General features: G+C 42.8%; 2 protein-coding genes across 3 annotated transcripts in view; one reads left to right on the top strand and one right to left on the bottom strand.

Annotated features, from left to right (window-relative positions):
• acad11 (acyl-CoA dehydrogenase family, member 11) overlaps nucleotides 1-9616 on the bottom strand; it is a 57694-nt gene extending 48078 nt beyond the window's left edge. Inside the window, exons 1-13 of the mRNA XM_071414774.1 lie at nucleotides 9470-9616; nucleotides 8585-8671; nucleotides 8380-8479; nucleotides 5798-5923; nucleotides 5463-5624; nucleotides 5175-5339; nucleotides 4862-5003; nucleotides 4531-4652; nucleotides 2373-2479; nucleotides 2153-2258; nucleotides 1667-1744; nucleotides 1279-1417; nucleotides 677-784 (exon numbers count right to left, since the gene is read on the bottom strand). Of these exons, the coding sequence (XP_071270875.1) occupies nucleotides 677-784; nucleotides 1279-1417; nucleotides 1667-1744; nucleotides 2153-2258; nucleotides 2373-2479; nucleotides 4531-4652; nucleotides 4862-5003; nucleotides 5175-5339; nucleotides 5463-5624; nucleotides 5798-5923; nucleotides 8380-8479; nucleotides 8585-8671; nucleotides 9470-9519 (1492 nt within the window). The 5' untranslated portion in view covers nucleotides 9520-9616. The remainder of the gene's footprint in view (nucleotides 1-676; nucleotides 785-1278; nucleotides 1418-1666; nucleotides 1745-2152; nucleotides 2259-2372; nucleotides 2480-4530; nucleotides 4653-4861; nucleotides 5004-5174; nucleotides 5340-5462; nucleotides 5625-5797; nucleotides 5924-8379; nucleotides 8480-8584; nucleotides 8672-9469) is intronic.
• Nucleotides 8987-13972, top strand: LOC139583560 (ubiquitin-like modifier-activating enzyme 5). 2 transcript variants are annotated; one of them, XM_071414777.1, is made up of 12 exons: nucleotides 8987-9337; nucleotides 9490-9535; nucleotides 9713-9802; nucleotides 9919-10028; nucleotides 10267-10353; nucleotides 10729-10813; nucleotides 10924-11028; nucleotides 11620-11747; nucleotides 11988-12123; nucleotides 12264-12342; nucleotides 12438-12544; nucleotides 12963-13972. In XM_071414777.1, the coding sequence occupies exons 1-12, from the start codon at nucleotides 9159-9161 to the stop codon at nucleotides 13044-13046; spliced, it is 1236 nt and encodes a 411-aa protein (XP_071270878.1). In that variant the 5' UTR covers nucleotides 8987-9158; the 3' UTR covers nucleotides 13047-13972. The 2 variants fall into 2 exon arrangements, with proteins under 2 accessions (XP_071270878.1, XP_071270879.1); XM_071414778.1 differs by having other exon boundaries at nucleotides 8988-9337; nucleotides 9713-9797.
• Nucleotides 13973-16295: the final 2323 nt, after the last annotated feature.

Genomic DNA, 16295 nt, shown 5'->3' with positions numbered 1-16295 from the left:
ACTGCTCATAATAGAAGGTTCTAGGAAGAACCATCCAAAGATAAAAGGGTTCTCGGTAGAACCCTTCATAGGCAGTTCTAGGAAGAACATTTAGATGATAAAATGGTTCTTGGTAGAACTATTTATAGAGGGTTTTAGGCAGAACCCTTCATAGAGGGTTCTAGGCAGAACCATATACAGGGAGTTCTTTGAAGAACCCTACATAGAGGGTTCAACCCAGCACCAAAAAGGGTTCCCCTGTTGGGACAAACTGAAGAACCCTGTACGGTTCTACTCAGCACCTTTTTTTTCCTAAGAGTGTACTTTCCAAAGGGTCATGTGTGGTGAACGTACTGGCACAAAATTGCTGCCATTTAAGCATGTCACTGGTCTATTTTTGAGTAAGTGAGCTTTCCTAGCCTCCTGTCGAAATTATAAATCAAAACTTAATTAAAAGGGAGGAGGAGTGAATGAATTTAAGAGTGCATATTTGTGGCACAAGGGCTGAGTTATCACCATATCATGTTTTGAGACCTTTACTAACTTTATTAATGCGATCCATTACGTCATATCGTCTTGTGCTACTTGAACTGACACGACGAGGATGAAGTGGAGCCGTATGTAGAGATAAATGAATACATAGCAGTGATATAGTGTAGCCATATATTAAAGCATGGCTCTGGGCCTGAGGGCGTACCTGTCATACAGAAGCAGGAGCGGATCTGTCCACTGAGCAGGGGCTGGAGCCACTCTCTCTTCTGCTCCTCAGTACCAAACATGTGGAGGACCTCCATGTTCCCAGTGTCTGTAGGGGCAAGCACAACCATAGATCTAGGAATTATCCAATGACACCATCACAAAGACAATGCAACCTAATTATAATAATGTGTACACTGCAACTTGACCACAACTAAGCCCCAAAATACACTGTTTATTTAAAGGACACTCATTTCATACCTTGATTACATTGAGACACGATCACATACTGTATGCCTCTTTTTTTAATTCGTAGGAATACTTGGGAATAGATTTCCTAACTTAAAACACGTTTTTTTTCTCAATTCCTGGTGATTTTACAGTCCGATAATGTTATAACTCATCATAACTTAATTTATGACATAATAATGAATACAAGTATGTTTCACATCATTAGATTAGATACATTTATTAAATCGTGAATGGTTCCCGAACATGAAAATCATCTACCTGGTCGTGTATCAGCAAAACACGTTGTCCTAAACTTAGCACACTATCAGACAGTAACTTCAACAGGCTTAATCAGTGGTGACCATGCCTTACCAGGGGCCTGGCAGTTGAAGAGGTCGGGGGCGTAGAGGCATCGTCCCGTTTCCTCTGCGATGTGGGCGTAGTCTAGCTGACTGAGACCGCTTACTGCTGGCAGGAAGAGGTTCCACAGCCCCGCCTCCCTGGCCTTCACCTAGGGGGGTACATCTTAAATGACCTCTGAACTCAAACACCGCTCTAGGGTGAAGTTTCCCCTTGGTACAGATCTAGGATCAGCTTCCCCCTCCCCCAATCCTAACCTTAAGCGTTAATGGGGAAAATGCTACACTGACCCAAGATCAGTGTCTAGGCGCAACTTCACCTTACTCCTCAAACACTCTACAAGAGCTGACCATCAAAAAACACCAACATCACCCCCCGCCCCCACCATGTCCTTCCTTACCTTCAAATCCTCTATCACCTGGGGGGTGTGCCATCTCTGGGGCGAGTGGGCGTGTTTAGAGTAGTACTCTGCGACTTCCTGGGGGAAAAACAGTCAGAGTCATCCACCGGTGAATATACAAAGTGTGGACCGATTCAGGAGGTTGCAACTTTACAATAAATAACATTCAGACAGAAATGTATAATGTCTACAGAAGAGACAGACTCAATGAGGATATGGAATCCTCAGCTCTTCCACAAGTGCCTGTCTTGTATCCGTTGTTGTTTCCATTTAATACGTCCCAGATGCTCTTTATGGAGGCATGTGACAGAATGAACAATTTGTCTGTTTGTTGACGGATGTAAGTGTGAGTGCACTTAGCTTGCTCCCTCCAGCACTCTCTGTACCCCATTACCCTGACCGCCACTCTGACTCATACAGTGCCCTGTAATGAGGAGTTCCTCCTACTGTCTTCTCTGCTCTTGACCCCCTGACCTTTCAACTGACCTGCTGAGCAGGAAGCACGTGTTGTTTCATGAACTCTGTGACCTGCTGGTGGACAGCCTGGCCTTTAGCAGTCTGGAGGAACAGTCTGGCATCGGCAGGGACCGACCTGGAAGGGCAACAAACAGCCAGACACGCACAAACACCATTTCACACCATAATACACACAGGCACTGTTATGAGATGGTAGACTGTAGTTTTAGTATCATGTCAACCAACATACTTCTCTGCAATCTGCAGCCCAACCTGGGCCAACGGCTCCACACTCTGGCCAAACTGGGCAGCATTGGGAGCACTGGCATTGCCCAGGAGGTGGCGCGCATAGATCCCCTATAACAGAGAAAGAGAGAGAGAGGGGGGGGGGGGGGGGTTACAGACATACACACAGACACACAGAGATAAGATCTTCTGTGAGCAGAGACAGTTTAGAGAAATATCTCAGTCCTAGGAAGTCCTTTATCAGTAAGACAGTATTATCAGCAAAAAATGGTGTCAAAGACAGATGAAAGCTGATTGATGAAAAAATGATTTGTATAGATCACAACACAGGAGTCTGCTTTGGTTTGCCGTGTTTAGGTACAGAATAGAGATAATGAAAGCAGACAAAACAAAGTGTGTGCGTGTGTGTATGTGTCTTGATGAGATGAGAATGTGGACCTGGGAATAGTTTGAGCTCATTAGCTGCCTCTTCAGCTGAACAGTGCCAAAGAGATGACAAGTTGAGAGATACAGAGAGAGAGAGAGCATCAAAAACGGTTACACTGTGTGTGTGTGTGTGTGTGTGTGTGTGTGTGTGTGTGTGTGTGTGTGTGTGTGTGTGTGTGTGTGTGTGTGTGTGTGTGTGTGTGTTCCTTCATTTACACCAGTCCATCTGGCATTTCAATGGCCATCATGTGCATTCAGGAACATGTGCCATCAGTGAAAAGGTGCATCCTATCCAGTGGTGTAAAGTACTTAAGTAAAAATACTTTAAAGTACTAATAAGTTGTTTTTTGGGGGTATCTGTACTTTACTATTTATATATTTTTGACAATTTTTACTTTTACTTCACTACATTCCTAAAGAAAATAATGTACTTTTTACTCCATACATTTTCCCTGACACCCAAAAGTACTCATTACATGTTGAATGCTTAGCAGGACAGGAAAATTGTCAAATTCACACACTTATCCAGCGAACATCACTGGTCATCCCTACTGCCTCTGATCTGGCGGACTCACTAAACACAAATCCTTCATTTGTAGAGATGTCTAATTGTTGGAGTGTGCCCCTGGCTATCCATAAATTAAAAAAAACAGAAAATGGTGCTGTGTGGTTTGCATAATATAAGGAATTTTAAATGATTTATACTCTTACTTTGATATTTAAGTATATTTTAGCAATTACCTTTACTTTTGATACTTACAACCTCATCCTAATCGCATTAGCCGACGTTAGCTAAACCATCCCGTGGAAGGGACACCGATCCCGAAGAAGTTTTAAGTAATGAGAATTTTCCAGGACATAGACATATCTGATATTGGCAGAAAGCTTAAATTCCTGTTAACCTAACTGCACTGTCCAATTTACTGTAGCTATTACAGTGAAAGCATACCATGCTATTATTTGTGGAGAGTGCACAATTTTGAACATGAAAAGTTCTTAATAAACAAATTAGGCACATTTTGGCAGTCTTGATACAAAACTTTTAACAGAAATGCATTAGTTCATTGGATCAGTCTAAAACTTTACAAATACACTGATGCCACCTAGTGGCCAAAATCTAAATTGTGCCTGGGCTGGAATAATACATTATGGTCTTTCTCTTGCATTTCAAAGATGATATTCTTTTTTTAAAAAGAACAGTTTTTTCTTCTTCTTTGTATTATCTTTTACCAGATCTATTGTGTTATATTCTACTACATTCCTTTCACATTTCCATAAACTTCAAAGTGTTTCCTTTCAAATGGTACCAATAATATGGATATCCTTGCTTCAGGGCCTGAGCTACAGGCAGTTAGATTTGGGTATGTCATTTTAGGCAAAAATTGAAAAAAAGGGGCTAATCTTTAAGAGGTTTTAAGTATATTTAAAACCAAATACTTCTAGACTTTCACTCAAGTAGTATTTTACTGGCTTTATTTTTTGAGTTATTTTATATTTAGGTATCTTTACTTTTACCACCACTGATCGTATATTATCATAGTGTGTGTGTGTGTGTGTGTGTGTGTGTGTGTGTGTGTGTGTGTGTGTGTGTGTGTGTGTGTGTGTGTGTGTGTGTGTGTGTGTGTGTGTGTGTGTGTGTGTGTGTGTGTGTGTGTGTGTGTGAGAGAGACAGACAGACAGACAGACAGACAGACAGACAGACAGACAGACAGAGAGAAAGAGAGTGTGAGACAAACCTGAGCGATCCCTGCCATCTTAAAGACAGAGAGGGCCAGGTAGAAGTTGAGCTGATGCAGAGAAGATGGGATCTCTCGGCACCGGCAGTAGATGGAGATCAGGTCCTCAGGAGAAGGTATACCTGGCCATTTAGAAATAAATAGACAGGAAAAAAGAGAGAGTTAATCAATAGCATTACAAAGATGAAAATCAAATCAGGCCACATAAAATCCGAGCTGTAGAGAACAGAGTAGGATTACGTTGCGTTCTTGCTTGATGGTTTAAATTAGGGTTTAGAGCTCGTAAGCTGATTCTAGATCTGTGTCAGATATAAGAGCTCAGAGGTCATACCCTCCACACCCCTCAGGCTGCCCATGCAGCTGAGGAGGCTGAGGCTGCTGGGCAAATAGTGGGGCATCAGGAAGTAGGCCAGGTCTGCCATTGGCTGGCCCGTGGTGGAGAGCTCCCAGTCCAACACAGCCACCACACGAGCCTAGAGACAGATAACATTTGTCTATTAGATATGCACACTTCAGTCATTCATATCCTCTACCACATTAGTCTCATATACAATGAAAAACACTTTTAGAAAAGTGCTATAAAAATGCAAATAGGTTTTACAGTATTATTACTGTTTAATGTAAGCTTCAAGCCATGTCTCAACCTCAGTAGGATGGAAAATCAGGTTGTCCACTCGAAAGTCGCCATGGACAAGGGCCACTTCATTGTCATTGGTGGGCAGGTTGCTCAACAGCCAATCAGAAAGCTTATCCATAGCTGGAATTTCTTTGTGGGCAGCTGCTCTGTATTGCTTTGTCCACGTAGACACCTTTTGGGTAATAAACGGTCAAAGTGAAAACTCTATTTTAAGACCAAAGTGGGGTGCAAATGGGAATAGAAAGGGGAAGGAATAACATGGAACGGGAATAAGTAGAGGATATCCATCTTCTACCTGTCTCTTGCAGTAGCCAGGCCCTCTCCCGTACCCCTCTAGGTCCACGGTGGTTAGGTCCAGGGAGTGAAGACGGGCCAGAACCTCCACTGCAGACACATAGAGGGCTGCCCTCTCCGCTGCACTCACCCCTGGGAGCCTCAGGTCCTGGAATATACGCCCCTACACCACAGAGAGGGGAACACAATGATATCTGACCAAACGGTATACAGAACGTAATACAGAGCTCATCAATCAGACATAACAGAGGGAGAGTTTGTGTGTAACTCCTACTACAGCTCAACGGTGCATTTTAAGGCTCACACAAGTTTGTGCGCTGTGCAGCATTGACCTACCTGTACATGCTCCATCAGGTAGAACTCGGTTCCGATCACCTCCGCGTCAGTGCAGTGTAGCAGTGGCTGGGGTACTGGGAACCCAGCAGAGAACAGGGCCTTCTGCACTCGATACTCCCTGTCCACCTCACACACAGAAAACAGAAATGTGATCCGACAGCCCAACGGGGAGCGGATGACGATAGTTTCGACTTCACAGTAGGGCCGTTTTTCAGAAATGCCTACTGGAACATGTGAACTTTCATGTGCCTTAATTGCAAACTTGTATGGGATCCGTAAATATCAATAACAATGTTAAATGATGAGCCTAGTTTAGCCAAGGAGAAAGCACTGAGCTATAAATCAAATCAAATTTTATTGGTCACAGACACATTTAGCAGATGATATTTCAAGTGTAGCGAAATGCATTTTTTTATTTTTTTTATTTTTTTTATTATTATTGTATTTTTTTAATGTAATAACACAAAAATGTTTTAGGCTAATAATCTAAGAAACAATAACACGCAAAAAAACGAAACACTGCAAAGTTGCTTAGGTGCTAGAAGCAGTGCTGCCATGTCTATATAGGGAGAAAGGCAGGATCCTTCCTGGCTAGCCATGATTGGCTGAGATAAGGGGAGGGGTATACCATGCGTTTCTATGAGATGCTGAATGGGGGCGTAAACAAAGTAGAGCTCTCTAGCACTCAACACAATCTTTCAAGTGCTTTTTTCCCCTCTTACTTGTCTCCTAAGTGGGATAACAAATGTATCAACTTTTAAAGCAGCATACTTTCACATGCATACAGTGTATGATATGCCATTTTGGAGCTCTGAATTTAAATGTTTGTAATAAAAATAAAAACTGTATTGATTTTTCGACATAAGCCTCATGGGACGGGCTGTCACAAAGGTCAATCCTTCCAAATAAATAAAAGTAATGCATACATTACATAATGTATACAATCAAAATCAATTTGTTGGGCTATTATTACTACATTCTCTAGTCTATCCCAAGCATTGACAAAACCGTATACGTTGCAAAAAAGCTGTAAAAACTAAGATATTTGTCCTCCGAAGAAGGGGGTGGTGGAGGGGTTAATAATAATATATATATATATTTTTTTTAATGTTAAACACTCCAGGCACTCGAGCTATAGACTGTTCTCTCTGCTTCCGCACGGCAAGCAGTACCTGTGCATCAAGTCTGACACCAAGAGGCTCCTGAACAGCTTCTATCCCCAAGCCATAAGACTGCTAAAATAGCTAACAAAATTGCTACACGGACGATCTGCGTTGACCCTTGTTTTTACATATTATTTTATTTAAACTTTTTACCCCATACATTTTCCCTGACACCCAGAAGTACTCATTACATTTTGAATGCTTAAAATGGTCCAATTCACGCACTTATCAAGAGAACATCCCTGGTCATCTCTACTGCCTCTGGTCTGGTTCATTTGTAAATTATGTCTGAATGTTTAAGTGTACCCCTGGCTATACATAAATGAAGACAAAAACAAGAAAATGGTGCCATCTGGTTTGCTTTAGATAAGGAATTTGAAATGATATATACATTTACTTTTAATACTTCAGTATATTTTAGCAATTACAATTACTTTTGATACTTAAGTATATTTAAAACCAAATATTTTTTGAATTTTACTCAAGTAGTATTTTACTGGGTGACTTTCACTTTTACTTGAGTCATTTTCTATTAAGGTATCTTTACTTTTACTCAAGTATGACAATTGGGTATGTTTTACACCACTGATGCCTAGTCACCTTACCCCTATCCTCTACCACTCAAATCAAATCAAATCAAATCAAATTTTATTAGTCACATACACATGGTTAGCAGATGTTAATGCGAGTGTAGCGAAATGCTTGTGCTTCTAGTTCCGACAATGCAGTAATAACCAACAAGTAATCTAACCTAACAATTCCACAACTACTACCTTACACACACACACAAGTGTAAAGGGATAAAGAATATGTACATAAAGATATATGAATGAGTGGTGGTACAGAACGGCATGGCAGATGCAGTAGATGGTATAGAGTACGGTATATACATATGAGATGAGTACTGTAGGGTATGTAAACATAAAGTGGCATAGTTTAAAGTGGCTAGTGGTACATGTATTACATAAAGATGGCAAGATGCAGTAGATGATATAGAGTACAGTATATACATATGAGATGGGTAATGTAGGGTATGTAAACATTATATTAAGTGGCATAGTTTAAGTGGCTAGTTGTACCATTTTACATAATTTCCCTCAAGTAGCCTCTCCCTGTACATTGGAAATATGGTATTGAAACTGTCCCTGTATATAGCTTCTTACTTTCTCGTGTTTTTCTTATTTTTATTTCTCGTGTGTTTTGTTCTACCGTATGTTGTTTTTTAGTACGACATTGATATTGATCACTGCATTGTTGGGTTTAGACCTTGCAAGGCATTTCACTGTACTTGTAACGTTAAACTTTGTCTCCCTCTACTGGAGAGAAATAATACAGCTAAAACTGTGTCAAAGAGCACAGTGCCTTTTACTACTGCTCTTGCTCATTATTTATCTAATTATTGAGAAGGTTTTGAACTACCTTGTGAGCACCTGGCAGAAGCATACCCGGCGGTTTCTTTCTCAGGACATAGCTGTCAGAAGGGGTCTGGATAAGGAAGGTGGGGTTGGATTGTCCAGCACTGAAATGATCAGACACGGAAGGCATGGAAAGTGATTCACTCCATTTTACGAAGCATGATCATTTCTATGGAACTGGAGCACTTTAGATAAAAAGGTGAGCATACCTGTATTGTCTGACAGTGAACCTGTCATTGTTGGACACCCCTCGTGTCTTTCCGGACAGATATCGCTGAAGATTGACAGTGTTGAACCTGTGTTGTTCCCGAACAGGAGTTGCTGTTTGGTCTTCCATAATTTCAGTGTGGATTAATTATTTGTCAAAGTCATAAAGTTTAATGAATTAGCAAATCTCGTACAATATGGATTGTCGAATTGAGGTGAGCGTCAGTGTTTTGCAGATCAAACCTTGCGCAGTCAGAAGTTTTCTGTAAAACGTCGCTACAAAGAGTGACTTTTCACAGATCGGTAAATGCACAGATTTGCTGATGGCACGCACTGGCCGATGGTCGATTTTTTTAGATGCCGTAGAGATCATGTATTTATAGGACACATTTTTTACTCAACGCAGCTTGTTTCTGCCCGGACTGTATTTACAGAAACGCGGATTGCCAGCTGATTCGAGCTGTGTAGACGTGTACTAGCCCATCGCTTGTAATCTTTATGTAATTCTCAAGGCTTTTCAATCTAGGCATTTCACACTTGAACAACGGAGTAGTGTGGCTTATTCCTTAAATAAACATGACCTCGATCGAAGAACTGAAGCTGCGAGTGAGGGAGCTTGAGAACGAGTTGATCAAGTGTAAGCAAAAGCGATGTACGGCGATGTGTGCCGAGGAACCTGCCGACAACAACCAACCTCATCACAGACCAAGGATCGACAAAATGAGTGCAGAAGTAGTGGACTCAAACCCTTACAGGTATGGTGGCTGTCGAAATCTAACTGCCGCGAATCGAGTCATTTGTGCTCATGAATACATAAGAGAGTACATGATATGGTTGACACCCCAGAAATAAGGGCCACATACCGGCATATGGTGTAAACTGCTTACCTCATGTTCTTACCTTGCAGTCGTCTGATGGCTTTGAAGCGAATGGGCATTGTTGAAGATTACGAGGTAAGATACAATTGTATGTAATATTGTTATCGGGTACACGTCTAAGGTTGCACAAATATTCTGAGGCTTTCCAAAAATACCTGTAGGAGGAGTCCTGAAGTTACGGTATTTTAAAACCCTACACAGATCTAATATGGCAAAATGGCATGCATTTATTTATGTTCTACTGTTCAACAGAAAATCCGGACGTTCACTGTAGCCGTGGTGGGCGTTGGAGGAGTTGGAAGTGTGACTGCAGAAATGCTCACAAGATGTGGCATTGGTAAGGTAATACGAAACTTCACATTACTAAATCAACATATCTTCCTATCATTCGTTTCAACCTCATGTTTTCCCTCAACGTGCATTGCGTCATTCTGCCTTGTTGTCATCTCTTTGTACAGCTCATCCTGTTTGACTATGACAAAGTGGAGCTGGCCAATATGAACAGGCTGTTCTTCCAGCCTCACCAGGCTGGCCTCAGCAAAGTAGAGGCAGCTGAACACACACTCAGGTACAGTGACCCGAGGGGCCACGTTCAAGTAGGCGAACATTGTGGAACGTTGCCAGATTTTTTTTTAAATGTCGTCGACATACTTCCTCATTCTACATGTCAGAGATGTTGGTCCTACGTCATATGTTTCTATCTGAACATTCCACAACATTGTGTCCTGCTAAACGTGCCACTGGTCTGATAAATGGTGTAATGTCACGATAAGGCTGCGTACATGTTTTTTACGTTCTGTCGACAGGAATATCAACCCAGATGTGCAGTTTGAGACCCACAACTACAACATCACCACCATGGACCATTTTTCACATTTCATGGATCGCATAAGGTGAGAACTCGTGTCCTCTCCGGTCTCATAAGTGCCGTATAATACTGCTTATGCGGTCAGTTCTGCAGAGCGTTTTCCGTATCGGATCGCTCCACTGTGCTGTCCCACACAGCATGACAGTGTTGCCTCTCAGTTCTCTGACTGTCAAGTTGATTCAGAAAAAAGTCATTGCCTCACGGTGTGACGTTGGAGGATTTACTTTACACGATGAGGACAACTCTGAAGTCAACGCACACACACATCGCATCATTACATCTAGAAAGCGGGGTTGTTTTTGTTCAACTTTCGTGATCTACCATAACACAAATAACTTCTGAGATGTCCACGTGATCGCTACATGGTCGTTCTGTTTCTAAGCACTCTGTGTTGTCTCAGTTATGGGGCGCTTCAGGAAGGAAAGGCCGTAGACCTGATTCTGAGTTGTGTGGACAACTTTGAGGCGCGGATGGCCATCAACGCAGTCAGTACTAAAATATATATATATACATCCCTCATTCCCTGACAATAAAACATACAGTATTGAGTTGGTGAAGATCAGATGATGTATGTGGGTCATTTTCTCGTTCCTAGGCGTGTAACGAGCTGGGTCAGATCTGGATGGAGTCAGGTGTGAGTGAGAATGCCGTGTCCGGACACATCCAGCTCATCATCCCGGGGGAGACGGCCTGCTTCGCAGTACGTCACAGCACACACTTAGGATGTGTCCCAAATGGTACCCTATTCCCTATTTTTGTCCAGGGCAAAACAATTATTTTGACCAGGACCAATATGGCTCTTGTCCAAAGTAGTGCACTATATAGGAAATAGGGTACCATTTGCAATATAATTTTTCGACTTAAAGACATGCTCTGGTACTTTGGTGACTACTAAGTATTTTTTAAACCTTCTGCTTTGGGCTGGATGTGTCAATGTCTAGTTCATGTTTTACCTCAATTAGCCACGCAACCCCAGTTTGAAAGCGACTGTTTTTTCGAAGCTTTACCATTTCTCCCTACATTTCCCCCCCAATTCGAGTTCCAGCCAATGAGATTCAGCCCCTTCGCCATTTGAGTGACAGCTAGCAAGTATCACACCCAGCAGAGCGAGAGCGATGACGTGGCGCACATATCTGCACATATGTGATGCAGTACTCAATTTTCGGGGACCACTTTTGGCTCGTGGGCACCACTTTCAGAACTACTGGAAGTATACAAAAGTACCGGAGAATCCCTTTAATAGGAACGGATGGCATGTTGCAAACACAAGCTTTGATTGTCCCTGTGACAGTGTGCTCCTCCTCTGGTGGTGGCGGCCAACATTGATGAGAAGACCCTGAAGAGGGAGGGGGTGTGTGCTGCCAGCCTACCCACCACCATGGGTGTGGTGGCAGGGATCCTGGTCCAAAACGTCCTCAAGTAAGACCTGGGTTACATTCGTTTGTAAATGGGACCTGGGTCATATTCATTAGGCGCCACATGGAAGAAAACAGACTCAAACACTATCGGAACTTGTCCAATAAGCAACACTTTGTTTTCTGTTGAGAAGCATTTTGCGACGGTGTGGCCTAATGAATACGACCCTGATCAAAGCCCAACACAAAGACCCATAACAGGGTTTCCTATGAAGATATCCTAACAGTGGTTCATGGTCCTCAGGTACCTGTTGAAGTTTGGCACAGTCAGCCATTACCTGGGCTACAACGCCATGCAGGACTTCTTCCCCACTATGGCCATGAAGGCCAACCCCACGTGCGATGACCGCTACTGCAGGAAACAGCAGGACGACTACAAGGTGACTGACCAAGGAGGCCCTCTCCTCCTTTTTCTTTCTCTGTCTCTTTCTGTCTCTCTACTTCACCCATCATGACCTGGGGTGTGTACAGGACCGGGTACAATTGTAATTCGGTGGTGTGCGTGTTTTGTGGTCCACAGAAGAAAGAGGCCGAGCGACCCAAAAAGGTTGTAGAGGAGGTGGTGGAGGAGGAAGTGGTTCACGAGGAGAACGACTGGGGTGAGTGTAGCGAGAGCGTTGACACTGCCTCAATGTATTGTCCATAGTAGGTGATCCTGTCTAGGTGCCATTACTGACCTATGTTGCTCTGTCAGGTATTGAGCTGGTGTCGGAGCAGACCGAAGAGGAACTCCATGCGGCTTCAGGCCCCATCCCCGACCTCCCAGAAGGCATCACTGTGGCCTACACCATCCCTGAGAAGGTCAGTACCATACAAGCCTCATAAGAATACTACGATGTTCTTTTAGTTGTTTTGACGAACGCCGACAATGCATAGCCCCTTGAGGGTTATAACGCCTACCACAAGAGATTGGTGGCACCTTTAATTGGGGAGAACTGGCTCGCGGTAATGGCTGGAGTGGATTAGGTAAAATGGTATCAAACACATGATTTCCATGTGTTTGATGCCGTTCTATGTTTTCTGTTCCGGGCCATTATTATGAGCCTCCTGTGATGACTAAGTAGGCAAAGTTTGTTATATAAGCTACTCTGTATGGTACAAGTACAAACAAGCTAAGTCACCAGTCACTATTTCTGGGCCAGTGGAAGTAACCGGTACACCTCAAGGAGGCATCTCAAGCAAGTGTGAACTAATAATGACTTCTGTCCTCCTTTTCCAGGAGACCGGGGCGTCAGGAGGGGAGACGGTGGAGGAAACAGAACAGAGTCTAGAAGAGCTGATGGCCAAGATGAGAACGATGTAACCGGGACCAGGAAGACGCCTCAACTGTCAGACAATCATCCATCGTCATCGTGCATCGCTTATCTCCGCAACATTGCAGTGAAGCTACCACCCTTTTCTAATAACGGAGCATCGACACCATACAGTATACCCCCCTGCAATGGAGCTTTGCATCTCCACGTTCTTAAATCAAGCACGGTTTTTCATACCCACTATACGTACTACAGTATCAATACGACTTAATGCATGTACTTCTGCTCCTTTGACATGAAAGGGAATGCAATGCATGGTTAATGAGCTCAAGTGCTGCTGTTTATGATCTTCATATTCCCCAAGGGTATACATTTACTAGTGTAAGCCTGTTCAATATGGAAGCATATAACTGTTGAAATTCAATTAGAATTTCAGCATTGGAGAGCACAAACTGGATGCTGAAATACCCTATGCTGCCCCTAAATTGTATGTAATTATCTTAAATAAACTTTTTCTTGATGTAATGGACCAGGTACATACAGATGTTAGTTATATAATTCATTATGCTTGTTGACCGAGAGGAAATACTGTTGTAACACTCAGAGTTGAATAAGTAATTGCTGTTATGGATACAGTCTCGGACCAACTATTACTACTGTATGGAATGCTAATTAATTAAATTGTTAATGCATTACATCCTTTCTTCTAAAACATTTTGAATGATCGCGAATGAGGCCTAATGTTTCTCTGCATGACAATCCTGCCTTAAATGTATCTGTTCCATGTCTATCTCTGGTCCGTAGTGTTACGACAACAACGAGTGGCCTCTGCTACACGTTGTGGCGCTATGGACCAGTGCTACTCTCAGCTGTTTAAACTGATACAGCTGTAACTGAAACTTTCTCTGCTGAAACTGTACCGACTAACTCTCTGTTTCCACACTTTGTTTCAATAAAGTATTTATTAGCCAGTTGATTATAGTTTATGGTACTCCCTTTTTTCTTAAAAATGTCTTACACAATGATTGTGTTTGTGTGCCATTCAGAGGGTGAATGGGCAAGACAAAAGATTTAAGTGCCTTTGTTTTTATTATTTATTATTTTTGCCGCCTTGGGTACAGGAACAATGGTGGCCATCCTGAAGCATGTGGGGACAGCAGACTGGGATAGGGAGCGATTGAATATGTCCGTAAATACACCAGCCAACTGGTTTGCGCATGCTCTGAGGATGCGGCTAGGGATGCCGTCTGGGTCAGCAGCCTTGCGAAGGTTAACACGCTTAAATGTCTTGCTCACGTTGGCCATGGAGAAGGAGAGGGGGGCCCACAGTCCGTAGTAGCGGGCCGCGTCGGTGGCACTGTATTATCCTCAAAGTGGGCAAAGAAGGTGTTTAGTTTGTCCTGAAGCAAAACACCGGTGTTCGTGAAGTGGCCGGTTTTCTTTTTGTAGTCCGTAAAATCCCTGTAGACCCTGCCACATACGTCTTGTGTCTGAGCCGTTGAATTGTGACTCCACTTTGTCCCTATACCGAGATTTAGCTTGTTTGATTGCCTTGCGGAGGGAATAACTACACTGTTTATATTCTGCCATATTACCAGTCATCTTTCCATGGTTAAATGCGGTGGTTCGCGCCTTCAGTTTTATGGGGAATGCCGCCATCTTTCCACAGTTTCTGGTTAGGGTAGATTTTAATAGTCACAGTGGGTACAACATCTTCAATGTACTTCCTTATAAACTCCCTCACCGAGTCAGTATGTAAATCAATGTTATTCTCTAAGGCTGCCTGGAACATTTCCCAGTCCGCGTGATCAAAACAAGCTTGAAATGTGGATTCCGATTGGTCAGACCAGCGTTGAATGGATCTAGTCACGGGTACATCCTGTTTGAGTTTCTGCCTATAGGACGGTAGGAGAAAATGAAGTCGTGGTCAGATTTGCCGAAAGGAGGGCGGGGGAAGGCCTTGTATGCATCGCTGAAGTTATAGCAGTGGTCCAGTGTATTGCCCACGTGAGTGCTGCAATCAATATGCTGATGGAATTTAGGTAGCCTTGTTCTGAAATTTGCTTTGTTAAAATCCCCCGCCACAATAAATGCAGCCTCAGGATATATGGTTTCCAGTTTACATAGAGTCCAGTGAAGTTCCTTGAGGGCCGTCGTGGTATCTGCTTGAGGGGTTATAAACACAGCTATGACGATAACTGAGATAATATGGCCAGCATTTGATGGTAAGGAATTCTAGGTCAGGTGAACAAAAGGATTACACCATGAGTCATTAATCATGAAGCATACACCCCGCCCTTCTTCCTCCCAGAGAGATGTTTATTCCTGTCGGCACAACGCATGAAGAAACCCGGTGGCTGTACCGACTCCGACAACATATCCCGAGAGAGCCATGTTTCCATGAAACAGAGAATGTTACAATCTCTGATGTCTCTATGGAAGGCAACCCAATTTCACCCACCTTGTTGACTGGACATTGGTGAGTAATATACTCGGAAGCAGTGGGTGGTGTGCACGCCTTTGAAGTCTGACCAGGAGGCCGCTCCGTCTACCTCTTCTGCGGCGACGTTATTTTGGGACGGCCTCTTGGAATAGATCCAATGTCCTGGGTGGTGGTTCGAACAACAGATCCGCTTCGGGAAAGTCGTAATCCTGGTCATAATGTTGGTAAGTTGACGTTGCTCTTATATCCAATAGTTCTTCCCGGCTGTATGTAATAACACTTAACATTTTCTGGGCTAACAATGAAAGAAATGATACATTAAAAAAACAAAATACTGCATAGTTTCCTAAGGACTCGAAGCGAAGCGACCATCTCTATCGGCGCCATCTTGCTGAAGAGCCAACTTTCCGGGACATAGACATATCTTATATGCGCAGAAAACTTAAATTCCTGTTAATCTAACTGCACTGTTTAATTTACAGTAGCTATTACAGGAAAAAATAACATGCTATTGTTTGAGGATTGTGCACAACAACAAAACACTTTATCACGGCAACTGGTTTGATACAATCACCTCTGAAGGTAAATAATGTACTCACATTCAGTAATCTTGCTCTGATTTGTCATCCTGAGGGTCCCAGAGATAAAATGTAACATTTTTTTGTTTGATAAAATAATTTTTTATATTCAAATGTAGGAACTGGGTTCTACAGTTTGACCCCACTGCTGCCTCTGGCTCCACACCCCCATCCCCTGGCCATCTAGATGTGTGAAAGTTAGTATATTTTCTGTAGGGAAGCTAATGATCCATCATGTATGACATTCCTGGGAGTGTGTAAACTTAAATGCTTTATTA

This window comes from Salvelinus alpinus, chromosome 8, assembly GCF_045679555.1.
Source record: "Salvelinus alpinus chromosome 8, SLU_Salpinus.1, whole genome shotgun sequence".
Taxonomy (NCBI): domain Eukaryota; kingdom Metazoa; phylum Chordata; class Actinopteri; order Salmoniformes; family Salmonidae; genus Salvelinus; species Salvelinus alpinus.
This window is presented reverse-complemented; position numbering and strand designations above follow the sequence as displayed.